This window comes from Molothrus aeneus, chromosome 6 (genome assembly GCF_037042795.1).
Source record: "Molothrus aeneus isolate 106 chromosome 6, BPBGC_Maene_1.0, whole genome shotgun sequence".
NCBI lineage: Eukaryota > Metazoa > Chordata > Aves > Passeriformes > Icteridae > Molothrus > Molothrus aeneus.
In genome coordinates this window covers 57341624-57368247 of record NC_089651.1, presented here as the reverse complement: position 1 = coordinate 57368247, position 26624 = coordinate 57341624, and the positions used below count along the sequence as shown (strand labels likewise).

At 41.8% G+C, this 26624-nt stretch overlaps 1 protein-coding gene across 1 annotated transcript in view; it reads left to right on the top strand.

The window, feature by feature from the left end:
- The window catches only part of MNAT1 (MNAT1 component of CDK activating kinase), a 119050-nt gene that overhangs the window by 75870 nt on the left and 16556 nt on the right, over window positions 1-26624 (top strand). Inside the window, exon 7 of the mRNA XM_066551887.1 lies at window positions 6437-6558. Coding sequence (XP_066407984.1) covers window positions 6437-6558 — 122 coding nt within the window. The remainder of the gene's footprint in view (window positions 1-6436; window positions 6559-26624) is intronic.

The window sequence follows — 26624 nt, the reverse complement described above, 5'->3', positions numbered from 1 at the left end:
CAAGATGGAGACACCAGTGCTGAAAACCAGGAGTGTGACCTATGGGCTTATTAGTGACATGAAAATGATATTGTGTTTGAATTCTTCATTCCCCAAAATAATGCTGTCTTGTGTACCGGGCTATCCTTTGAATTGTGGTGGGGATTTTGAGGAAGGCTTGGCAGATCCTGCCAGAACTCTGGGGTCTCTGCTGAAAACAAGAGAGTGACTTATTGCAGCAAACATCCAGACTATCCCCTGAATCCTGCCTGGGCTGCAGCAGGCAGTGCTGGAGAGTCCCAAGCAGGCGCTGCAATCCATGGGCATGAGGAAAGGGCACCGGGCTGTTCTGTGAAGGGAGCAGGCACTAAATCCTGCCCTGGCCCTGCCCCAGCACAATTGTATTTCAGCTTGTTAGAGGGACACAGGCTTTCTTCTGGGAGATTAGAGAAATGGGGCTTTTTGGCAGGAGCTTAAAGATAAGTCTGGTCAGGTAATTACTTATGTCAGAAAGTTGTAAAGGAAAATTTTGGAGGCAAGTAGAACTAATGGTGTGATTTAACCCATGTTAGTCCGTGGTTAATTTTGCTGGTACCTGTTTGTGTAACAAATCACATTTATCTCACTGTCTTTGTTAATAGCTTCTTCAGGGCTGTTGATCTCTTGGCTTATTTCTGTCATTCCTAAAGAAAGCACATCTTTTAAATCTGTTTTGGAATTTGAAAATCAAATTAAGTATTACCATGGAGGGAGATTGTTATTGGGTGTCTGAAATCATCTACCACACAGAGGAGAGGGGTTGGCAGTCTTGTGTCTCTGATCTTGCCATTTGTGGTCAGATTTTGGTTTTGAGATCAACAGAAAATCTTAATATTGGTTCTGTTGCTTTCTGTCAGATCATTTGTTCTTTGTTTCACTTCTGAAATATCTTCATAATCTTTTACTTCTCATAATCAAGTAAATAAATTAGATTTATTGTTGCTTTTTCAAGAGCAGAGAGAGAACAGTTGATATTTAAGTCTTTGAAAAAGCTTCACTGGCACAGGAATTTTAGGCCAACAAATAGAATTATACATTTTAGTTTGACATACTTCGTGTTTATTTAAAAAGGCTGTGGAAGACAGAGAGGGTAAAGGTTAAAATAATATTAACTGAGCCCTCCAAATCTATCAGTTTCATTCTCCTTTTCCTGAGTATTACTGTAGTCAAAGCAGTTAATCAGAATCAGAAGGCCACTTTAGCATTGCTGACATGGATTTGTCAATAGTGAATTGAGAGGGTGGAAGCTGGAGGGGGAGAACAAATCCACAACAACCCAACTTCTGGCTCACACCACATCACCAAAGATATTTACATTGATATCTGTAAGAAATTGTGTGAAATGAAATATTTTCAAAAGCTTAATTCTGTTACCAGCATAACAGTGAAATAGTTTTCTAAGATTGCTTATACTGAACACTTAATGGAATTTATAGTTTTGTTTTAATGTTCACTTGGAAGCATTTGGATAGTTGCACGCTCAGATGATGGTGTGTTTAAAAGGGTCTTTGTTCACCTCTCTGTCCTGCCATGTACAATGGAAGCAGTGCTGGGGATGTGTCCTGGCATTCCACAGCCCTTGGTTCCTCCTTGTCTCCTTTGGCCAGGCTCAGGAGAGTGACCTGACTGAGAAAAGGGTTAAATGAAAATCACATTGCTGCAGAGGCACTGATAGATGCAGCGCGAGCGCCGCTATTTCTGTTCTCTGACGTGTGCTGTGGAAGTGGGCCGATAGCAGAGCTGAGTAAGTCCCTAAGCAGAGAGAAATTTAAAAGGAGGCAAAAAGATTGGCTCCATCAACTAGTCCAGCTGCTGCTAGTACAGAAACTTGCCTTGTCTGGACAAGTTTTACTGACCCCAGTCTCTGGCTTCTGTCTCTTGCCTGGAGATGTTTTTGTGGCATAGCTGTGCCTCCTCTTTCCCCTACTAGTGCATTTTTGGTGTGAGTCTCCTTTCTCCTCCTCCTTGCCTCTTGAAAGACTTCTGGGAAGGCTGTCAGTTGTTTCTTTTTGCTGCTGAGGGAAGGAGGTGGAGGAAGGCAGTGTCATTTTGGAGCCACGGACAGGGAGAAACGTGAATGCTGCAACTTGGGCTGATATTTCTGTACTCTCTGCTAAAATAACCTCATTCTGCTAGCAGGCAAATACTGATGTACCTGGCATCTGCCAAGAGTCCCTCCCCAAACCTGTGAAAGGTGCAGTGATACACTGTAATTTTGTTGTTCTAACAGCCATAATTGTTCCTGAAAGAGTGTTGGTTTTGTTTAAAGTAAGCTCCTTGTTACTGCAGGGGCAGTTCTTTGTATGTAATCCACAGCTTTTCTTTTAGTAATGCCATGTTGTATCACAATCTGAAACCAAAACTGGCCACTGCTTTTGTTTCTTTTTCAGTTGATAGTTGTCTCAAACAGTCTTTCAGCCAGTCAGTTTTACTTCTAATACAAAGACATTATTCAACCCCCCTCCCAATTTAATCCTGTATGTCTCTCATCTGAACCCATACAGCACATGAATAGAATGTCAGTTGCTCACAAATCCATTGCTGTGCAGGCTTTTATATAAACAAAGTCCTAAGGATAAGCAAATGCCTTCCTTCTAATTAGCAGCATGTTTTGTGGTTCCATACATTCCAGTATGTAATAGACAGCTCTGGTGCCTAAAATAATCCCAGGGAAAACACTTGTATGCTGTGAAGATCAGGGTGGGAGGGAGAGGAGGCAGGAAAAAGTGTTGTCTGTGTTCTTGGAAGCCTTTTCTGTCTTCATTTGGATGCTGTCAGCTTCTTTTACACAAACATTACAGCATCCAAGGGGAATTAGAAATACTTACCCATGACCACATCTGATTTTAGGTTTGTCAGGAGAAAGCAATGCAGAAGCAGGACCTTGGTCCCACTGCTTTCATTTTGGTTTCAGCATGCTGATAAATGCCTCCTATTGCTGGAAAGAGGTAAGGCTGACTGTCTAGGTGGAATACAGGAAATTTAAAAGTCTTACCTCATAGGTTAGAAATGGGTTTTGGATCTGTAAAAGTGCTGTGTAAGTCCAAAGTAACAGTTATTGTCTGTTGTGGTGTCTCTAAAGTTACACAGCAGCTTCCCTTTTATTACCAGTCTGTTATGAAGTGGTTAGGGACCATTGGGACAGAGAGACAAAAGTGGGATGCTTCTGGTCAAATGGCTCTTAACTGAGATAATAGTGGTCAAATTGAGCCTTTCAACTTCAACAAGTTTTTTTTGTGAGCCAGCTTATCCCAACAGCAGTGGAAATAGGAAAGGCAATGGCTTTGATTTGCATCCCAGCCTTCTGCACCAGTCTGGGCCATACCCAGTTCTGGGACCTCACTAACCTGTGTGGGGCTGAACAATTTGAAAGTCTGTAAGCTCAGGAGCCCAAAGGCCAGACAGCCAAAGGGCAGGAACAACTGCTAATCATGGGCCTTTTTACCCATTGCCAAATGGAATGTAATCCACATTGCCAAAGCACATCAGCTAAAATTGTGATTTTGGGAAACAAAACCAGATGAGCTGTCTCATACAGCTGCATAATCTCCTTGAGGTGCAGATCTGCTGGCTGCACACAAACCAGTGCAGTCATCTTGCCATGGAAATGGCACCCTGGTTCCTAATCCTTGCACCTTGGCCCATGAGGGTGGTGAGAAAGACAGAGGAGAGAGTCAATCTGATGAACCAGAAATGAGCTGCCAGTATTTAATGGTGAAGATAATCAACTATTGCAGTTAACTTACCTAGGGGATGTACCTGTACATCAGATCACAGAGTGTGATCTGAAATCTGTCTGAATCTAGATTGGATGCCTTTCAAAAGAAGGTATTTTGGCTGAACTGCCAGTCCTTGGGCTTCATACAGGAACACAAGATGTCCTGGCCTGTGCTGGACATGATGTCAGACCAGCTCAAGGGGGGACAGTTTCTATAATGCAGCTCCTCTTCTGACATTCTGCTGTTCTCCAGGCCAGCACAGGGAGCTGGTGATGCAGTTCCACACAGAGAAGTCCTTCCCCATGACTCCTGTGCCCCCCCATACCCCTGGGGTGCTGACCAGTCAGCCTTCCCACCATTCATGGCAGTTCCTGCTCAGTTATCTGAGAAATAATGACCATCCTGATCCCCTGTGACCTCAGGCACCTTGGGAACCCCACAAAGAGGGGAAAACAAATGAAACATTTGCATCCTGTCCTCCCAGGAGCTTCCAGAGGTGGACATCTGTGGCAGCATAAATGGTGGTGGAGAAGGAGGGCAGTGATGATCCCAGTCCATGTGTTGGGAGCCTTCCTGTGTCTCTTGGCCAATGCTGGCAGAAGTTGCTCTCATTAACAAAGTGTCAGGAAGGCACCAGTGCAACTGTGCTGACAGTGAGCAGCTGTTCTGGTGCTGTCCTCAAGGGATGGGGTGCCTGCAATCTGAGGTTTTCCCTTTTTCTACACAGAAGTAATTTCCCAAAGTATTTACCATGGTTTTGATCTTTGCCCAAAACTAAAGTTTCTTTTCTATGGCTGGAACAAAATTTGGATTTGGAAGGAGTGAGACTCTTCACTCACCAGACGAGGTTGTACATATGTAAAACATTGGTATGACTTTCCATTTTTTGTTTGGTTAGAGACAATGATGTTGCTAAAAATTCAAATGTAAGAATCTAATTTAAGCATTACCCTCTTGCAATGGGTGTAAGAGGCCCACAGAAATGTAGCTACAAAGTACTGTATTTTAATAAACTTGGATAGATTGTAAATAGACAACTTTTAGGATAATAGAAACCTCTGCTTTTATGTCCTAAAATATCATGAAGTGGGATTAAAGCTGAATTTTTAACCTATCTTTTCCTACTTTATAAAAAATGTGTGGTAATGTTGCAGCAGTAGCTTGTAGCACAGAAATAACTGTGCTGGCCATGAGAGCTGGAGTGGTGCGTGGCTGACTGGAAAACTTCCTTCACATCTCATCTCCAGGACACTGTCCCCATACCAGTGTCAGCAGTGGCCTCTCCAGTCCCCCAGGCAGTGCAGAAAAAAGCCTAAAACTCCCTGTTTTCATCACACACACACAGGGGCTGTTTGAATGGAAAACTTGAGCTGCTGCTATTTCCGTGGAGATCAGCTTAGATCCACGATAACGCTTCTCAAGGACTTACGTCTTCAGTTTTCTTAGCTATTTTCTGCAACTCCCTAAACAAAAATATCTCTGCTCCAAATTCAGAAAGGTCACTGTCTTCAACCACAAATTTAATTAACAGCTTTCCCCCTCTACAGACTTTTTCATTCCCCTCTTTAGTTAATTTTGACCCAGTGTCCTGCTTTAGGAGCCTGTATTTTCCACTTGAGGGAGTAGATGCTCAGAGGAGTGGCCCCAGGGAAGCTCAGCTCAGTAAGTGATCACCAGTGGGAGCCAGGCTTGTACACAGCATTACACCATGGAAAGCTTCCCATCTCCTGTTTCAGACCAAATGTCTACAAAAACAATACTACTACTTTGCTAAATTCCTGCATTCTGCAGATGGGAAACTCAATTTCTACAGGGAGAGCCAGGCTGGTTTGGGGCAGCTCACGGTGCTCTGTCTTTTTGCTGCTGCTGCTAATTTTTGTGAGCACCATAGAATACAGTAGAAAATTGAAACTGTGTGAAAGATCAACAAATCAGTGTAGAATGTCACGCAGCAACATCTGTTAACTTTGGCTCTATCTCATATCCTCCTGACCCCCTCCTTCCCAGGCACAAGTCTCCTGTTTTGTGAGAGCTCCGGGTGATAGGGACTTGGAGGGGAGGGGTGTGCAAATGTCTCACTGTTTCTCAGCACTCTGAAGGTCTTGCAAAAGTACCATCTGGAGTGCAAGCTTAATGTTTGTGTGTTTCTATATTTTTAGTTATGAAACAAATGGGAATTTGCTGAATGAATTAATTGTATTGCTCTGTAAAAGTCTATCTTGAGAGCCATTATGTATGGGAGCTTACAAAGCCTGTGGAGAGAAAGGAAAGTGGCTTCCCTTTCTAATTAGGGCTTTCAGGAAATCATTGATTACAGAATCAAGTAGGGTTGTTCAGAGACATTTGTTTGATAGTACTTCAGATAAATGAAATTAGTGCCTAATAATAATTTTGCTTGTAACACTGGAAGCAGCTGTACTTTCTAATGGTAAGCTTGCCCTGAATAAAGCTTCTTCCCCCTTCCTTCTTGTCCAAACAATTATCTGATGAAACATCACTTCCAATCTGTAGGTCCCAGTAAAAAAATATCAATCATGAAGAAGTGAGTGGTATGGTGAACAGTATGCTCTTATGTGGGAGGGTGTTTGTCTGGACCAAGTTAATGCTTGTTCTTATACTGCATATAAAAAAAAGTCAAAACAAAACCTTGACCTTGATTATATATAGAAATATTTTACTTTTTTTTTTTTTTCCAACAGGGTCAACATATTTCATTAGCTCCCATTCAAAAGTTAGAGGAAACTTTGTATGAATATCAGCCTCTGCAAGTGGAGACATATGGACCACAAGTTCCAGAGCTAGAAATGTTGGGAAGGCTGGGGTGAGTAAATCAGTGCATTTTAATTCCCATTTTATGGCATTGTAGCTGGGATTGTTACCATCTTCAGATTGCCAGGGATCTTTTTTTCCTTTCCTTTTTTTTTTTCTAGAGATCTTAATGAAATATTAGACTTCCTGCCCAACCAACATTTTGTTTGGGTGGATAAGCTGAAATTTTTGGTCCTCTTGCCTTTATAGATCTATTGAGAGCTGGACTGGATTGCATTAGTGTTTTTAAGGTTGTCCTTGGCAGTCATAGTGAAGTAGCTGTTCATTTTCAGTTGCACGGTATTAAAAAATAAATAAATAAAAATCTGGGGCTTAATTTACCCAGCTGTAAGCCAGTAAAAATATTAAAGTTGGGCTGTTTGCCATGGAAAAGGGTAGATTTACTTGTCGGCTGCTGTCTACAGTCAAACTGTGTTTGTGAGGAATGAAGCACAGAGCTTAACTTTGTCAAAAAATATAATGCAGGGCTGGTCCAACAGCTTGGCAGCATCGTGGTGTGCATCTATGTTTGAAAGAAAGGGAGTTTGGGAGCCTTCTGTGCCTGGGTAAGGGAGGTTAGGAAGTCCAGGAGTGATGTGTTGGTCGCTGAAATACCACCTGAAAACTGGAGCTGCTGGGGGAGTGTCACCCAGCTCATCATGGCCTGACCCTCAAGGTCATCAGCACTTCCAGTGCCTGGAAAACAGCAGGGCAGAATGAATGTGCAGGCTGGCAAGGCAAGAAAGAGTTTAAAAAAAGAACAGTTTACCTTTGGCTGTGCAATCTGGGAAAACTGAAGCCACAAAGTACTGAACAAAGTTGAGGCAATTTAGTGTGCAGTTTGGGAGACCACTGAAATCCAAACAGGAATCCCATCTAGTTCACTGGCATGGGAGAAGTTGTATCTCATCCAGGAAATGACAGAGGTAGATAGACTTAGGGAGGTAAATAAGCAACCTAATGGTGCTTTAAACTGAAGTGAGAACTGACAGTGAAAACTGTCTGGAAGTGAGGCTGTCTCCATTTTTACTGTTTCTGTGTCCTCCTGATGCCTGTAATTTTTATTATCTTCTGGTTTAAAGGGTTTTGCTCTGTATAGTGTGTGGCTCCCCCAGAACTGGTGCCACTAAATGCAATGGACATAGATGACTGCTCCTGATGGATTTGGACACCAGCATTCATGGGGCACAGGCAAAAGCATTAATTAGGGGTTTAAACTTGGGCAGAGCCTGGTTCAGCCTTCAGCACCTGTTTGGATGGAGCACAGCTGTGAGGGACCTCCAGTGTGAGAGGGGCTTGAAGGGCCCCCTCAGCCTCATCACAAACAAGAAAAAGATGCAGGGAGGATTCCCTTTGCCTGTGCCCCATGAATGCTGGTGTCCAAATCCATCAGGAACACTGTCCTCTGTGTCCATTGCATTTAGTGGCACCAGTTCTGGGGCAGCCCAACATTTACAGAGCAAATCCCTTTAAACCATGCAGTTGTGTCTGTGTGGGATTCAGAGTAGGGTTTGCTCACAATGCCACAGTCTGTCCTTGGAGACACCTTGAAAAGTGCCATTTTCCTCCTGTGAGCAGGAGCAGCCAGGCTTGTTGGGCTGGGCTCTGGGGGTGATGGGGGAGCTGAGGGGAGCAGCGGGGTGGCTGTGGCAGCAAGGGGAGCTCACGGCTGGCTGGGTGGGTGGGTTGGTGGTGCCCACCAGAACAGTTCCTCTGAGTCCTGAGGCCATTTGCCATTCCAAAACAAATACATCAATGCTGTGGGTTCCCAGCCAGCCCAGCTCTAACCCTATTCCATGGGGTGTCTGAAATACCTTGAGGCGTGCAGGGCTGTTGGTTTATATATTTGTGTTGCTGTGTTTATAGGAGCTCACGCGCATTTCCTGTTGGTGATGAATGCTTCACTAATGTGCCTCTGTCCCTGCTTTGGGGCTCTTCAGGCAGCTGCATGCAGCTGCCTGGGTGAGGCAGAAGAGCTGGGCACAATGTAAACCTCTCCAGCTAAAGATTTTTAGTTTCCTGTTCATTTGCACTTATAAAAGGCCAGGCTGGATGGAGCTTTGAGCCACCTGGCCTAGTGGGTGGCATCCCTACCCAGAGCTGGGGGGTTGGAAGTACATGGTCTTTAAGGTCCCTTCCAACCCAACCCATTCTATGATTTTGAATGTATTTAGTTGGTTTTATTTTTTTTAATTTTAGTTTCTCCCTCTTTTCATTTTCCTGTTAATAACTTTGTAGCCTGACATTTATTGCTGCTAAATAGTTCCCTCAAATGTGCAGGCTGTTATCTGAGTTTCTGGAGCCAGAACTATTGCAAAGACAATTGTCAACCTAGTGACTTTTGAATTCACTAATTTATAATTTATTGACTTGTTTTTCTTAGTGATACATTTTTTAATCTTCAAAGCACTCAGTAGAATGAGTTTTTTGAATATTCCATGACATCTTACCTTCTGCAAGACCTGCTTTAAGTTTCAGCATTTTTTTTTCTTAGTGAGTTGCTGTAATGAAGGACACAGCTGGCAAGAAAGATTTAGCAAAGGGCAAGAAAAAGGGTGAATACTTACAGGGTCATGTAGAACATTTGTAAGGAATCTTTTATAATTAAAAAAACCCCAACTTTTTAAGATTACTTGTATTATTTGCTTATTAGGCTTTTCAAAAAACTTAATGAGCTGACCATAAACTTGATTTTGCATTTTTCCACTGTTCTTCTGTGTGGAGTTTGCATATTTTGCAAAAAAGGAAATTTATGTTCAAATTGTTCTTACAAATTTGTTTTCAGTTTCCCCTGGGGATGTAAGTTTTCTTTTTTTTTTTTAAGTACTGCAGAAAAGCATTAACATCCTTGTGCATTTTCTTGTTAGGGTGTTGGAAATCTGAGAATAATAAAGATTTAGGATTTTTTTTTCCCCAACACAGATGATTAGTGTATAATGTGTAGGGGTTTGTGTCCTTCAGCCCCCCATGAAGGTCACTTTGGTTGTTCAGATTCGAGGACCAGCTCATGCCTGTCTCAGCTGTCAGATGGAAACGTGACTTGGAAAAGGGGAGAGGATGCGTGAGAGCATCTCCCAAACATGTGGTGCTGCCCTTGGAGGAAAATGGGGTCTTGAATCACTGGAACATGCCCATCCTGGGGCTGGCTTCTGCAGCTGCCTGTCCCTCCATGATGACTTACAGCCCTGGCTCTGGGTGGCTTTGTCACTGCTCTGAATTACTGAAAGGCACTGGGAAATTGCTTTGTGCACGGAGCTGGGGGCAACCTGCTGATGTGTTTGAGAGAGATCCCTGCCTTAGCAAGGGCTCTGCTGGCACTTCTGCTGTCACCACAAACTCTTAGCTTGGACTGAAGTGGGAAGTGTCACCTTTTGGTTCCAATTGGTTCAAATCTGTTGAATTGCCTTTTGGGGAGCAGAGGTGTGTGGCTGCAACAGAACACACTTGGGCACTTGCTTTACTTGGAGGTTTTCTTAGATGGGCAAAAAAGTCCTGTCTCTTTTAATTTTTTTTTTTTCTTCCTGATGTTTTAGCTGAGCATGCTGAATTTGTGTGGTTGGAGGTCTGCATTTTTCTTACTGGAAAACAAAAGAAATGAAAAATATAACAAACTGACATTCCAAGTAGTGAAAGAATAACACAGGATGGGGATGGAAAGTAGTGTGTTGCTTTAAAAATGTATGTTTGATGTGTAGTTTTGATTCTAAACGAAAAACAAAACAAAAAAGCCCCTGAGGATCCAAATGATGTTTTTTTGGAGGTCCTGAAGAATGTAAAGACATTCCTGGCAGTAATTATAAGTCCGTCTAACAGGAGTGGCCACACAGCAGCTACCAAGTTTTACAGCTGTGAAGAGACATACACAGGCTACTTAAAAATTGAATAGAAATTGAAAATCTGCTTATGGGATTAGCATTTTGGGTAAAGATATGTAAACTTCATGACTCAAGGTTTAGAACCCTTGTAATCTAAAGTGGATCATACTGACCGCAGTGCCAGTCATATCCTCACCATTCTCATAAAATTGAGGTAATTTACAAGTCAGGTTAAAAATTTCTCTTTGCAGCAGACCTTGTAATCAAATCAAGCCTGGTCTGCTTAAAATAAAATTGTGTTTGCCTACCTAGCTTTGGAGAGATCCAAGCTGAATATATATATGTGTGTGTTTATATAAAAATCAGATTTGCTTCAAAAATCTGTTCTTTAAGGAAAAATGTGACTTCTCTTTGATCTATCAACTTGTTTTCATGTATAATCACATTGTTAGGAACACCCTGGTTAATGTTTTGTTTACATAAAATGCAGAAAAAGAAGTTTAATAGTGAACATTAATCTAATGAGGATAGGTAATATACTTGATAAATTAAAAGTTAATCTCAATAAAACATCATGTTAAGAGCTGAGGGGGTAAGTACTGAAGCAGAGTGGGAGTGCTGTGAAAATCTGTACATACAATGAACATGTTTTAGCCCACTGTGCTTTTTCTTATGAACAACTGGATTGATTCATTCCTTTTTTCCTCGTGTAGGACAGCTCAGGCATTTTAAATTTCACATTAAGATGAGGTTGGGTTTCATACCTGTTAGAGCTTTGTTAGTGTTTAATTTTTAACCTTCACTTCAAGTGGAAAATTTCTGCATATTTCTTTGTTGTACAGTGTTGTAGTGTAATTTGAAACACATGTAGAGTTCTGGCACTTAATCTAGAAATGACTCGTGTAACTTCTTTGCTGTCAGTCATTGTGATTTTCCTTTTTTTTTTTTTTAAGTGAGGCAATAGTCAGGATGGTCTCCAAACTATTCTTACAGCATAGCTGAGCTGGTCCTTGGCTGGATTAGCTTCTGCTAGAACCCTGTCAGTGTCTGTGTAGGGTTGGAGGCAGTGAAATAACTGAGAATTGATTTTGAATGGGTGACAGGATCACTGGGCTTTAAAAGTCCATAGCAGGTGATTTTTCACATCTGCTCTGTCACTGGGGTATGCAGATATTTCTTGAATCTTGGAAAAGGAGAAAAGCCACAAATGAAGGGCTGATTTGATCTGCTTTGGCCCATTGGTTTTGAACACTGAATTCATTCTGCTCCTTTTAATGGAATCTAGTCTCTCAATAAGCTCAGTAGTCAGAGTCAAAAGATTGAGTAAGAGCAAGGGAAACTTGTCTTGCCTTGGAGGGCACATAGAGGGCTGCACTCCTTGCAGGAATGCTCTTGGCTACCAAGGCATATGGTCTGAATTTCCCAGAGTCTCCTGTTGCAGGGCCTGATCCTCAGCACAGAGGTTTCTGTCTGCTGCAGTGTTTTGCACTGGGTACCCAATGAATGAGAATTGGCAGGTAAGGAGTGACTATTGCTTTAAAGACTCAGCTACATTTCCATACAGCCTTTTGTTTTTTGTTCATTTTATCATGAATAATTGAATAAAAAGCCATGAATGGCAAAACAAGTACTGTGTGGGTGCCCTTTTTTGGAATTATGAACATGGCCAAGTGTGCTGCCTCTTTCAGGGCAGGCAACAGAACTGCCTGTAAACCATCTTGACCTGGTTTGATACAGAAACTGTCTGGTATTGCTTTAGCATTCCACAGAAATCCTACAGCCTTCATTTTAGGATTTTTGGAAGGATGCAAATTTAATATAGGGGAGGTAGATTAGCACCAATTTTTCCAGCTGAATGGAAATCAAGGAGTGCAGCCTTTAGTAAGTCTGAAATCTTACTGTTTAAGGAATCAGTTTTCTGGCAGAAAAGTCTATGAACATTTCAAACGACACCCCATAGAATATGGTGTTTTGCATGGAGCTCTTCTGTCAAGGTCATTAGCAATTGAATATATTAAAAGTGGACTGCTTATGAAATGGAGAGTTTTGCTTCCTGCCCGCCCACCTGTGGGTATAGTGTGGGTTCTGTAACTGTAAAAGGTCTCAGGAGGGTTATAAAAGCAGAGAATATGGAAAATATATAAAGAAACAAAGAAGGAAGCCTGCATATACCATGCAGTTTCTTATATGTAAAGCTGGCTGTAGCTGTGTGTGCACTACTAAATTAACCTCAAAAGCTGGCCCTGACAGCAGAATGTCCATGCTGATTGTTTTTGTTGGCCTTTGGCTTCAGAATTAACTCATCGATCTAACACGAGTCTCTGTGCTCGGAATACCAGTCTGGTAATGTTTTTTTACTTTTTCATGCAATCATGGAAAAAATATGTTTCTGCTCGAAGCAGTTGTCAAACAAGCTTCTTTCATCGACAATCAGACACAGGGCAGCTGAGTAAGGCTGTTTAGTCTAGAATAAATACTCGTGAGATTACAAGGTTGCTGTAGGAAATGTAATTATACCATTTCTTCCAGAATAGTCTTTCTGTAGCGTGGGCTTGCTGAATACTAAATCATACATTCATTAAAATACTTAAATATGAAAAGGAAAAAAAGAAAAAAAATCAGAGCCTTAACGAAACGGAGATTTGTCTGCAAACTGTGCTACAGGATCAAACAGTAAATATTTAAAATTACGTCCAAAAATCAGGATGGTAACATTGGCTTTATTATTGAGAGCTTGTAGGAGGCAAACCCTGATTTGTCTCTGCAGGTTTGGAGGCAGTGCTGCTAAGTGGGCAGCTGAAAGGTGTCAGGCAAAGCTGTCTGCTGATGGATTATAATGTGTCAGGAGGCATCCAGCAATTGTGTGGGCCAAATGCCCTATTTTCTGTGCTCTTTGTGTCTCAGCAAATCAAAGCCTTGTTACTACCAGCCACTTAAAAAGACCTGATTGTCTGTGACAGTTCTTATCTGTTATTGAAAACCCTTCTTTGCTGTCATCCTCCCCTCGATCCCCTGCCTTGATATGGCTGTGGATGTCTGATTCTCTTGTGACTCTGTATATCCATAGGCTTCCCTCCTTAGCTCCTGTATTTTGGTACAAGTTAAATTTTAGGACTTCTGTTGCATCTCTGAAGTGATGTGGTAAATTTGAGATCAGTGGTTTGTATGCTCAGTATTTTCCTTTTCTTTACATTTTTCCTTCCTTGCTTCTCCTGCACTCCATCATGTTGCCCTTTTTGAGTCTTTTCTCTGGCTCCTCAGCCAGATGGATAATTGCACTGGGAATTGTGTGGTTGCCACAAGAAAAACAATATGTTTTGCACATGCAGGAGATCTGTCCTGATTATCTCTCACTTAACAACAGCAGGGCCTCAGTGTCCTCCAGTTTTTGTAGTTCTTCCTGGGACAGAGCCCCCAGATGCTTTCTTTGGAGCCCAGTGTTTGAGTACAGAGGCAGGAGCACAGTGATGGGGAGCAAAGTCTGCCTGATGGAGCCTCATGGAAATCCATTGCTGAGCTCCTCCTCTTCATCAACATCTGAGCATTGCTCCTGCTCTGTGCTTGGCTCTCAGGAGAGATGGCACAACAAGGACTTGCTCTGGGGCAGTCTGAGAAAACCCTGGCATTTTCTCCTGAGGGGTTTATTTGGATGCAGTAATCTTAAACTATTTCATCTCAGATGTAGTTGAAGTAGAAAGGTGATGAGCATCCTCTTTCAATTTGCCTTCTGAAGCATTTGTAAAAATTCATTGCAATAAAATTTGGAAAGGAAGTGTGGAAGGAAGGAGAGAGAGAGGCTTCCTAAGCCCTTCACACTGCTGTTTAAAAAAAAGGGGGGGGGGGTATGTAAAATGAAAACATTTAGCCAGAGACAGCCAGCAAAAAAGACCCATAAAGAAAATAAAGCCAGAAATGATGCATCATCTTGACTCTGGCACTGATAAATACACTTGTAAAGCAGCATTCTGATGAAAATTTTGTTCAGGTATCAAATGGCTGAAAAGGTGAGTTATGAGTTTCCTTAGCTGGCAGAGGGAAGCATTGGGGGGGGATGTCTTGCTTGAAGCTTTCTGCAGCTTTTGAAGCAGTAGTTTGTGGTTCTTTAACCCCCTTCAGACTCCTTTGTTGAAGGAGTCTCTAATGCTTAGAGCTTCTCCAAACAGTGCTTAGTGGTAGCAGTGAGGGATCTCTTCCTGGAGGAGCAAGTCAGTTGCCAAAGTCAGTAATTCCATGGATAAATTTCATCCTATGGATGGATGTAACTGCTCTCAATCCTGATAATGATGGATGACAAGATTTTTAAGGGTTGGGCTGGCAGTCTCTGTTTTCTGATTTTGGTACTGACCCTGTGGTCCCTCAGATTTGATCACACTGGAGGGAAAAGGGGAGCCAGAGAACTTTTCCTAAGAGTTAATAGTATCCCATCACAGGCGTGTTCTTCTTTATCTTTCCCAGTTTCCTTAATAAAAAAACCCCCAAAACCATCCAAGTCTTCCACACCCATAAGAATTGGAGTTTCTGGCTCTTTCCATTCCATCAGTTTGTGCATCTCTCCCTGTGGCTGGCACACCTGGAGGAACAGCAGAGATTTTAGGGGTAACTGGGACCAGAGCTGCTGTATGGGAGGGAGTGATTGGATATGGAAGTGGGACCCTAAAAATTCCTTAACTGAAGCTCTTGGGATCTTTGAAATTGGAAGATGTCCAAGGAGAGGTTAAAGGTTATTATCTCAAGTGCATTTTGAAGTAAGAAACTCATGTATTTTGGGTCAAGGGGCGAAATACATATTATGGCTTTCCTATCATGCATTATAGCTATTGCTGATTTTTTTTTTTTTGGTTTTTTTTTTTTTGTTAGTGGTGCTGCTTAGAGGGGGTTGAGGAATTAAAATGGTTGGCTGGAGATTATGTACACACATTTAGGAACCAATTTCATGGCTTTGGTTTTAAAGCCTTGCTAGTAGTTATTTGAAAACTGTTCTAGGTAAACAAGACATGCAGTGCCAGGCTTTCAGAAAGAATTGAGTTGTTCACTTCTCCCTCTTCCAAATTGAAGCATTTGAGTCAGGCTGTGTTTCTAATAACAAAGCAGAGGTTTGAACATAATGGGACTTCACAGCTGAACTATTGCTCAGGCTTGAAGGTAACACCACCATATTTTTGTTTCTTTAACTGGTATTAAATGTAAAAACATAAATCCTTTTCAGTGGGAGAGGAGAAGGGGAGATGGTTTTCATTTGGCATAATTTCCTGTGAGACGTGGTTCTAAACAAGGCCCATATTTACACAAGACAATACAGTTTTACATGTACTGGTATATCCAGCACGTTTTAAAATTGTTTAGCCAGCCCCAGGTATTAAATACCTTCACAATAAATGTGTTTAATAAAAGTAGATGAAGTTTGAAATAATTTTTTAATAATTTTACAGTAGAAACACCAGTTAAATCAACCCCACTGCAGTAATAAATGTCACAAAAACAATTAATTATAGTTGCTTGCCACTGCAAAATCAATTGTGTAACTGTTCTTCTAAAACTGACTTTTACATTACTAAATCCTAAACACTACACTTCTGTAACTTGTCAGAATCAAGTTTTGGTTAATAGATATTTTCAGTGATGTAATGGGAACTTCTGGCATGGAGTCAGAATATAATGGACTGTGATTAATGTTTTAATAAGCACTTTTCTTCTACTTATGATGCAGCAGTGAAATGGTTTCCTGCTTACATTGATAGAAAAGCAGGTGTGCATTCATACTTTTTTCTTTCAGTAAGAATAAGTTTTTCAATGCTTCTGCTTGAAAACATTTAATATTTTTCCTTGAGTCAAACGCTGCTGATTTGGGGGTTTCAGTTTGTTTGTTTTAAATCCAGCTATTGCTGATATTTGTCAGCTGAAAGTGGAGGGTACCATGGAAACCTTTTCAGTACTTAAAGTAATTGCTTTGTAAAAAAGGAAACTCATTAGTTTAAAAAATAGTTGTGATATATTGACATTTTCTTCAGTGGAAGGATTTGTTTAAAATAGTGTTGGAGTAATTTGAAAGTGTGCAAGAACACATAGAGTGTTGAAAATATTAGCAGGTTAGATTTATTATGGGGGTTGATGTAATACACTTGCTACATCATGCTGGGTTACTTTTGTCCTGGAAGTGGTTGTGTTATTTTGTATTTTAAATATTTATTAAAAAATAAATAAATAAATAAGGTCTTTTAGTCACTGCTTTTAATGACCCATCAATCCAGATTTTTTACAGGTATAGCTTTTTTTTGCTTAGAGATCAAGGCAGCTTTTTGTCCTGGTGGTGTTTTTTTCTAAGATGATGCTAAAGGTGAGCAAATTCTTGAGACTCTTTAACATCCTGATGATATCTGGTGATGGTTGTGCACTTGGTCTTCACTATTCCTCTGCAGAGGAATATGTATAATATATAGAAAAATTATATATATATATATATATATAAACCACAGAGCATGAGGACTGCCTTCTGTGGAAAACAAAGTCATCTCTTTTCTTTCCTTCTCCTCTGTCCTTGTAGACTTGATAGGAACAATGGATATTCCTGTGCTGAGGAGAGAGGAGAGGGTGAAACCTGTAGAAAGAGGGGGTCCCATGTCTTGCTGGCATCATTGCACTAGCCTGGCTTCAAGGCCCCCCTGAGGCCTGGGTGAGCCTTGCTGGAGGGATGGAAAAGGTGCTGGGGCCCTGGCTCCAGTGCAGGCACTTTTCTCTCATCTCCGGAATCTGTCGACGTTAATTGAGATTCAAGATAAGAATTTCTCCATCCCTTTGTTCTTTCCCCTAAACCTGGAATCTTACTGACTCCTCTGTTCTCAGGAGCATCGACCCCTGCTTGAATTTTTCCATCAACTTTGGAAAAAATGCAGGTATCAGCATACTTGTGTTTTTAATATTTATTGAGAATTTACCAAGCAGCTTCTATACCTTGGGTTTGTGCCAGCTCTCTCTACTGGGGTAGTGTCTGCCTTGCACAGAGAAGGTTACTTATGGTTTCCTTTATTTGCTACTGCTGCATTTGTCTAGTTCTCCCTTAAAAAGATGCAGGAGGTGAGTGCTGGCTGCTATCTTTATTTTCTGACTCTCTTCCAGAATTCATGAGGAAATGCTCCTGAATAAAGCCAAAAAAATTCTACACCTCTTCTCCCCTTCCTGTCATTAGAAGATTCTCTCTCTCTCTATCTCCTCTTTTCACATTTAGGTCCTGATGGATTGGGCAGATTTCTTGCTCTGTGGTCATTGATTCTACTAATTGTCAAAAGCTATTCCAGAAACGAGAGAGAAGAGATTTTGCACTCTGAGGCCATCTCAAAACTTGGAAGCATAAAGGCTCTGCTGTTCCAGACTCTCTTCAGCACACAGTTAATTTTGGAATGAAAAGTCCCACAGATACAGAGTCTGCAAACAATCTGAAATAAGGAAACCATATCTTGCCTTTTTATTTTTTCCCTTGTTCCATGATGTAGGTGCATCCTGCACTTTTTCTCCCCAGAAGCTAGGCAAGTATTGTTGTGAAGGTGTGAGTGCAGTGGGGATTTTGCTTTCAGGAGGCTGCTGTGACTGAGCAGTCCCTTGCCTTGAGCAGTTTGGGCCACAGGATCCTTCTTGATCTTTTGGCTTTTGTCTAGGAGCAGTCACTGAAGTTGTTATTTTTGTATTTTGCATTTATTACCTCTCTCTTTTTTGCTCACCCAGAAGTGCTCTTTTGATTTTTTTTTTTGGGTCTGCTGTATTTACTCAATTTATCCAGGACTTGGAAAAGCTTGCACTAGCAGAAGAGCACACAGAATTGGTGTTGTCCAGTTCTACAAACATCTGAGAATTGACAGTGTCATAACAGGCCCTGGAGGTGACAGCAGGGATTGCTCAGTGCAGCTCCCAACTCACCATTTTCACCAGTTCTCCCAGTTAACACCTCCAGCCTCCTTGCCTGCCTTCTCCAAAGAGTTGAAGGAAGTTCACATGTTCCTTGACTTGTTTTTGGCTCTGGTGTCAAAACACAAATCTGAAAAATCCCCATTGAACTTGCTTGGATGCTGAGCCTGGTGGGTTTAAAAATAAATAAAAACTCCACACAGGTCCAGTTCTGCTCCCAAGCCTGGCAGAGGAATTTCTAGTGGCTGCAGTGGGAACAGGATTAGACCTTACAGAAGTGCCTTTACTGTTCTGCCCTGGGGCTGTCTGGATGGATGCTTTCTTTGCAGCACAGAGGATGAGCTGTGTGTGCTCACATGGCTCAGGGATGTTTGCAAATGGAGCAAAGGAATGCAGCTACCTGTAGGACAGAGGGTGGGCAGAGGAGCCTTGTGCTGGTGCTGCAGGCTCTTCATCCCCCACTTCACAGATATTTGGCTTTTCTGGGAGCTGTTGGCTGCTAGTTGATTTTCCTGTATTTCAAAACAAATGCTGAAAACTTGCCTGGAGCTCTCTGCTCAGATCAGCTGCCCATATGTACTACAGCAGCAGGTTTTACAGGCTGTCTGCCCTGGCAATTGAAGACTAGAAAAAGAAAAAAAAATCAATGTGTTTTCTTTTAATGCTATTTTTATCTCCTTAGAAAAAACTATGAATTGGGCTAGGCAATACATGAGATTTCAATGCTCATGCATGGGTCCATTTCATGCCTTCCTCATGCACATTTGCATTGTTTCATTTTGTTTTTTGTTTTTTTTTCTTTCTCCCATTGGTGCTTTGATTCATTATCTGAAAAATGGAAATATCAGATTTGAAATATCAGCATTAGGTTCTGGGAAGTACTTGCTACTTCCAGTAGAGAGAACCACACAAACTGGGCTGGTTGGGTGGAGGTGATACTACAGGCTCCTGGTGTCTGCAAAGAGCAGTGCATCCTCTATTTTGGGCTGCTTTGAAGGATGTTATTTGCAACAAATCCCAGAGTTTTTGTTGACTCATGACTTATATTTTGGTTTTATTCAGCATTTTTTGTTTTGTCCTTTGAGGGTTCCAGCAGCTGAACCAGCATCGTCTTAGCACACGGCAGTTTCAGCTGAGCCTGGTGTTTGAAATGGCAACACTGCTAAATGTTTGTGCCTTGTTTTTAGAACACCATTTCAGCTGCCAGTTTCCTTGAGTAAGCAAAATCAATACGAAAAGCAAAAAATGCAAATAAAGGACAGGCTTTAAAATACTTCTGATGTAAAAAAAAAAACAACCAACAACTAAAAACCAAAACAAAAAGCATGCTAAATTTAGCAGAATTTCTTGAAAGGAAAGTGACATCTAAATAAGCATGCATGTTCCTGGATTCCCTGCGCCTTTTCTCTAGCCTGTACATAAATTCATTGAATAAATTCTCTCTTAATTAGCTGTTTCCAAAAGTTTTGCTTTTTCTCTGATAAAAGGCTTGGGTGCTCCCAGAAGAATAGCTGCCACGTGGTGAGGGAAGATCCAGGGGAGGATGAGAGTTCCCCAAAACTCTTCTACCTGACAAAGTGGTGAAGAAACTGCAGTGGTACCATTAATTTTTCCAAAGAGAGTGTAGGATTTAGGGTGCCAGGAGTAACTGCTTTGAGGGGATGATCTGTGTGCCCAGGAAATTCTGCTGGAATATTATATTTATACATATGTTTGTGCATGCCTATGTGTGTATGCAGATATTGTTATGGATCATTTTACATTTACAATGTGATAACTCCTTGCTGTTATTGCTGTTGTATTATTAGGTGTTCTGTAGGTCTGCAGTGCAGTGATTTTTTTCAGCAAGTACAGCTGAAGCTCAGTGTTTTGCCCTAGAAAAGAGAAAGTAACACTCAGAGAACCCACTGCAGAAAACCAGGGTGAATTCTGAATTCCCCTGCTCGATACTATTTTGTGTCTGTACCCACCTCCTTACCTCCAGAAGAAACCAGAGCTCAAGTTTTATAAGTCAGGCACCATTATCTGTGTTGTTTCCAGTATTAATTAATTTGTGGTGCTGTGTTTGTGTGACCTGTTCTTAGCTCCTGGCTGTGTGACCTTTGCTGTTAAGCTGTCTCGAGCTGGAAAAAGTCCACATTAGTAAGTGCTACACAGATTAATTTGAATCATTTATCCATTTCCCCAGCCCCCTCAGTTTTTTTGACAGATTTACATTCTGCAATAGGTGACTTTTATATTTTCTTTCAAATGGTAGATGAAAGTTGTTGAGAATCACTAGGATGAAATGAGATCCCTGCAGGGAAAATAGCTCTTTGGATGATGAATCCCCATTTACACTTACTTCTTAAGATCTATCAGTGTAAATCATGCTTAATTTTTTCTTTTTTTTTTGCATAGCACCTATGAAAACTAATTAGAATATGGTACTTTAAAAATGAATTACTGCCTTTTTATTGTAAAGCTGAAGGTGAGCTTGCACTTTTCATTGGGGTGTGTCACTGAGGGGTGTGTTAGTTTTCGGGGTGAAGAAATTTGAGATCAATATTGCTTCAATCCATAGGTCAGTGTTGAATATTTTCAGTGGCAGTGCATTAAATGGACAGGGCACACAGTGGAAACCTTTGTGCTCCAGGGGGTTGAGGGGTAACAGTTCTGATGCAGGAGGACAGCTAACTCAGGAAGATGACCACAGGACTCCTCTGGAAACATTACCAGATCATTTTCCTTAAAAAAATCCTCTTGGATGTTTTCTGTACAGAAAAGGAGGAGTTTGCATTGATACAGATTTAACCTCCATAGAGAGTTACAGGAAAACCCCACAAAACCTGTGGTAAAGTTTGTGTGTGGGGCTGTATTTGAGATGGCTTTTAGGGCAGCCTGTGCTGCAGTAGCACAGAGGTGGTCTGGGAAGAGCCAGCTCTGCTTCCCCTGTGCTTTTTGCTCTTCCATGGCTCTAACTGGTAGAACCTTTGTAGTACAAGCAGTTCTCACTCACAAAGGGCATCAGGTTAGCCTTTAGTGGATTTATGTGCCACAATATTATTGGAGCCTTTGCAAACGTGCGCGGCGCTGGCGAGGAGATAATGCAGTGCTTGGATGGGGCTGCTTCAAAGTGAGCTCTGTGCAGTGCTGGCCCTGCTGCTGAGAGATCAATACAGCCCTGTGCTCCCTCCCTTCAATCCCATCAACAGCCTGGCAGGGGTGATGCACTGCTCCACCAGCTCAATACAAACAGCAGCTGGATTCTGGTAGGAAAGAGATTTTATTGGACCAAACCCCCTTTCTAACAGAGTGTCTGAGTGCCTTTGGTGTTTTACTCCAGAACAGGTCTGTGCCCAAAGAGAAGTGACATTTTCATCTGTGATGTGCTCTTCATTGCTGCTCAGGGATATAAAATCTCTGGAGTGTAGGTCCACAGAGACCTGTTGGGATCTTTAGCTGGTCAGAGTGACCCCAAGAAATGTTAAAAAGTCTCTTTTCCCAGCCTGGTGCTTGAAGAAGGAGTCAGGGCTCTTCATTTCTCAGTCTCAAGGTTGTTTATTGTTCCTTATCTATAAAATTCTTTCTCCTGTCCTGCCGAGATCAGCTCAGCAGGGCAGTTCCAGGCACTCTGCCTGCCCCAGGGGCAGTGTTATGTCTTTATACCAAAAACTACATGTACAATGTTTACAATTACTTTCCAATACCTGTCACCTATGTTAGACAGTGAGCTTCTACTCTAAACCAATCCAAAAGTGCCAACATCACAGCAGAAGATGGACACCAAGAAGAAGGAGAAAGGCTGGATACACCCAGATCCCTCCATCTTGCCTCCCTGAATCCCCATTCTAAAAACCCCAAAATCTACTTTTTCACCTTGTGATAAATTCACTATCATCCTACTTAATTTGTCATGGCTTGCAGATCTTCATCTAAGGTTTGTAACTTGCTCCATGGGTCATAATCAAAACCACAGGGGCATCTTGGGCTCTGTGCCAGGGTCTCTGAGCCCCCTGGCAGGGGTCCTGGCTGCTCAGGACAGCCAGAGGGATGTCCTGGGTCCTGACAGCCACCTTGATGTTGTTTCTCAGTGATGCATCCAGTGAGTGCTCCCAGTCCCTGGCTGCCACCTGGGAGAGCTGCATTACTGGTCTGGCTGCTTTTAAGAGCTGATTAGGAGGAAAGGCATTTCAGTAGAGAAGTGTTTTCATTCCTGCTGTACCCACCATGCTGCTTTGTGTTCATGTTTTAACTGGAGAACTGCATTAAGCACGTTGTGTGTGTTACCCTTCTCTCCTCTGCTGCCTTTAATTACGAGGTTTATGCATTGATGTACAGCAAATATTGAGTTGGAGCTAATGGGAGGTGGGTTTGAGCCTGAGCTATAATGCCTATAAAATGTGATGAGAGCTGGCAATTGACTTATGATGCCAAAGAGTGGCATGGCATGCAATCTAGTGACATCACACTGAATGGTGTTTCACAGAGCACTAATATTTTATGTAGCTTTAAGATAAAAGCTTGGTTATAGCACTCAATGCATAAACATGCATATACCTCTTTATGGCTGTATGTTAAAGCAGTGGCCCACACTGTTTCTTACATTTCTTGTTACAGCAAGGAGCTTATATATCTTAATAGTACGAGAAATTAGGCAGTTCAAGAGCACAGAGCAGGAAAAAGACCTACTTTAGTTTTCTACAGATGTTTCTGGTGATTGAAGACTAAAGGAGTTTCATAATGAAATAGCAAATTACATGAAGGAGATTAAACTTCAGTACAAAGTCAGGCTGTATTTTAATATTCTAGGGGAATGTATACTAATAGAATAATCACTCACCTCTTGTCTTGCAGCTTTTGACTTGACAGAGCCATGGAACTTCCCTTTAAAGCACAGTAATTTCTATATAAGCTGTTTGATCTGTCAAGTAGGTGTAGGAGCTTGTGTCAGACTTGAAGAAGGGAGCAGATTCAGCTCTGACAGATGATTCAAATACAGTGAAGTTAATTGACTTTGCCAGGGGAGAAAATTCTTCCTCCCAAATATGTCAAATGCCAGACAACTTTCCAGAGGTGTGGAGAGAAACATGCCTAAAGGACAATACTGACACTGCTGTTCTAGTAGCTGCTTGCTCTGCTTTCTTTTTATTTTTAACTTTTTATATTATTTAAGCTTTCAAGGATAAAACAATAAAATCCACTAGCTCAACTACCTCTTTGTTTGAGGATTCTCAGACCTCATAAATCCATTGCCCCTCTGTGGTCCTCAGGATTTTCTGCCTGGTTTTGTGAAGATAAAAACCTGTGAAGCAGGGAAGTCCTAGGCTTCTTATTTTTCTGCCAGCATTAGGTGTTCTACTTCTTTGGCTTCATATTGGCATAATTTAAACTCTGTCAGAATCAACAGGTTTCTGTCACATTCTAAGATTTTAGTATTTGGAAGGCAGAGGGAGAGGACTGGGCTTTTGACTTTGATTGCTGCTCCCATGTCAGACCTACAGCCTGTCTCATCTGTGAGCCTCTGCAGTTCAGTGTTCCAGCACCACATGATTCTCTTACAGACATTTCCTGTCAGTGGAGAAGGAGCCAGCAAGGCTGTCATGGTAGGGGTTATTGCTTGGAGGAATAAAACTCCCCTTTTCTCCATCCTGACACCTTTTCCCCTCTCAGCCCCATTTTTGTTTGCAGTTCATGGATTTTTCCGCTGCAACTCATGATATGTGTTACTGCCAAGAGATGATAAATAAAATAAATAATAAAAAGGGATTGATGTAGACAACTTTTTATTCTCTGTCACCTTCTTGTGAGGTTGTGATGGGCAGCACAGCACTGGTGGGCAGGTCATGCACAACCCTTCAGTTTTGTTTCACAGTGAAGGTAGAATCAGTTCAAATGTCCTTTTCTTTTGGGGCCCAAATCTAATATAGATATAAATCTAATGTTTATATATTTATAGATATATCTATATATATCTATATATCTATATCTATATAAAAATCTAAAATATATATATAAACTAGCCTTCTTGTCCAGTAACTGTTACAGCTTTTTCAAGAATCTGTTGGTAAACCTGACAGTATTTATATTTTATGTGGTTGGGTTTTTTGGTTGTTTATTGCTGGGTTTTGCCTTACAGAAGTGCCTGGGAACATAATTGCAAGTCAGACACTGTACAACAGGTCAGAGGTGTGTGGAACAGTCCATACCTCAAGTGGAGGATGCCATCTTTAAAAGAAAAAAAGTTAAATAACATGCAATGGTAGCAAACTATCTCCCTTTTATTTCTCCTGCACTTGACTCTCTTCCTGCTAAATGTGGCAACACTGTCAAAACTTCTCATTCTTTTGGCTTCTCCCTGTCAGTGTAACTGTTCCAGACCTTTCAGTAGCCAAGAAATCCGTTCTGTTTGTGGGTTCCAAATTTTTACTCATCCCTGCATCTGGTTTTGTTGCCTTAAACCCCAGATACTTTCAGATTGACACAATATTGATCACAGTTGCATTTGGTTAAATTTGAGGTTAGTTTACATGAGTCACTGATGAAATTGCATGTGACACTTTTTTGGACATCGGGAATTCATTATCTTTAAAATTATTTTTTGAGAAACTTTATTCAGCCACTAAATATACTTTTATTAAAACAAGCCCTTAGTGTGCATAATTGAGATTTGGAATCATGGTGTTTGTTTTTTCACATTTCTTGGAGTGTGCTTTCAGTTTAGCTAAACTAAACACCATTCTATTTAGGGCATAATTTTAAGAATATTTTTGTAATTCTGGCAGCAAATACTGTGACATTATAATTATGCCATAAGCATTCAATGTTTATCCATCATAAACTGGCTGTAATCCCAGTTCTGGAAAACAGCTTTCTTGTTGCTCTGGATTCTTCAAGTGAAGAGGCATTTTTGTCTGCAGAAATGATTTTTTAAGGAAATCCATTTGGGTTAGTTACATACTAAAGCAGCTCAAGGAGAGAAGTCTGTCTCCCCCTCTAAAGTCATAAATGATTTTTGAAGTTTTCTTGAAGGAAGTTCACTTCTAAGGACAAGTTGAGCCGGCAGATACCGTTCAGAAACAGATCTTGCATATATTAAAATATTGCACTCATTGAAGCGCCTAAATTTAAAAAAGGGAACTGGTTAAACCAATACAACCTAATGTTGTTAACACAGCTGTTAATTTGTGGGTTTGAAAGCCAAGCAGGACACGGTGGTTCCCCCCAGGAGTCCATACTGGGAGCAGCACCCTGTTGTGTCCTGGCTGGCTGTGACCTGCTCCCTCAGCAGCTTTGCAGGTGATGCAGAGCCCAGAGCTTGCACCAGGTGCTTGTGCTGCCCTTCAGAGGCACCTCAAGGCTGGAGAAATGTCACAGCAATCTTAGAGAAATGCAGGGTGCTGCACCTGGGCTGGGACAGCCCCCTGAGGCAGCAGGGGCTGGGAGAGCAGCTCTGTGGACAAGGGGCTGGAGCAGCCCAGGAGGCAGCAGCCCGTCCTTGTGGGGGACAAAGCCACAAGGGCTGGGCCAGGCAGGGTCACCAGGAGCTCAGAGAGGGGGTGATGCTTCCCCTGTGCTCAGCACCGGTGAGGGACACATCCAGAATGCTGGGTCCTGCCCTGGCATCCCTGCTGCCAGACAGGACGTGCTGGAGCAAGGAGGCATTGGTGATACCTCAGCTTTTGGCTGTTATATTTTTCAGATTCTGTGCTGCTTTAGTGTGTACTTCTGAGCTTCATACTAGGGGATGGTGAGCTCTCTGCACAGAATAGGGAGAGAAAAGCATTCCTGCTCTAGCTGGGGACCAAGGACAAATGATCCAAATCTCAGGCCCAAGAGCACAAACAACATGGACTGAAGAGAGAGAAACAAGAAGGATGGGATAAGCTTCATATTCTAAAGCTGTAATTGGACAATGAACTGCAATATGCAAATGGAGTAGAACTTATAAAAGTGAGAGACCCTGTGACCAGTTGTCCATTTTGTGACCATTTTGGTTCATCTTGAGTGCAGCCCTGGCTGGGCTCTTGTGCTGCCCAAGGTGGATCCATGGAGGCCTTTTAACAAATCCCTGCTTTATTCTTTAACTCTGTCTGGTCTCTGTTCTGGGTCAGCCTTCACAAGGCATCAGTTCAGTATCTGTCATGTGAGGTAAAACTGAAGGAACCTTCAGTCTGGAGAAGAAAAGGCTTGGAAGGACCTTGTTGATGTGTGTGAATACCTGGTGGAGGGCAGGGAGTGAAGGGGACAGAGCCAGGTGCTCCTCAGTGATCCCAGTGAGAGGACAAGGTGTCATGGACACAAATGGAAATACATGGAATTCCACTGGAATACATGGAATATATTTAGACATGGAATACATTTGCTGCAAGAGAGGTCAAACACTGGG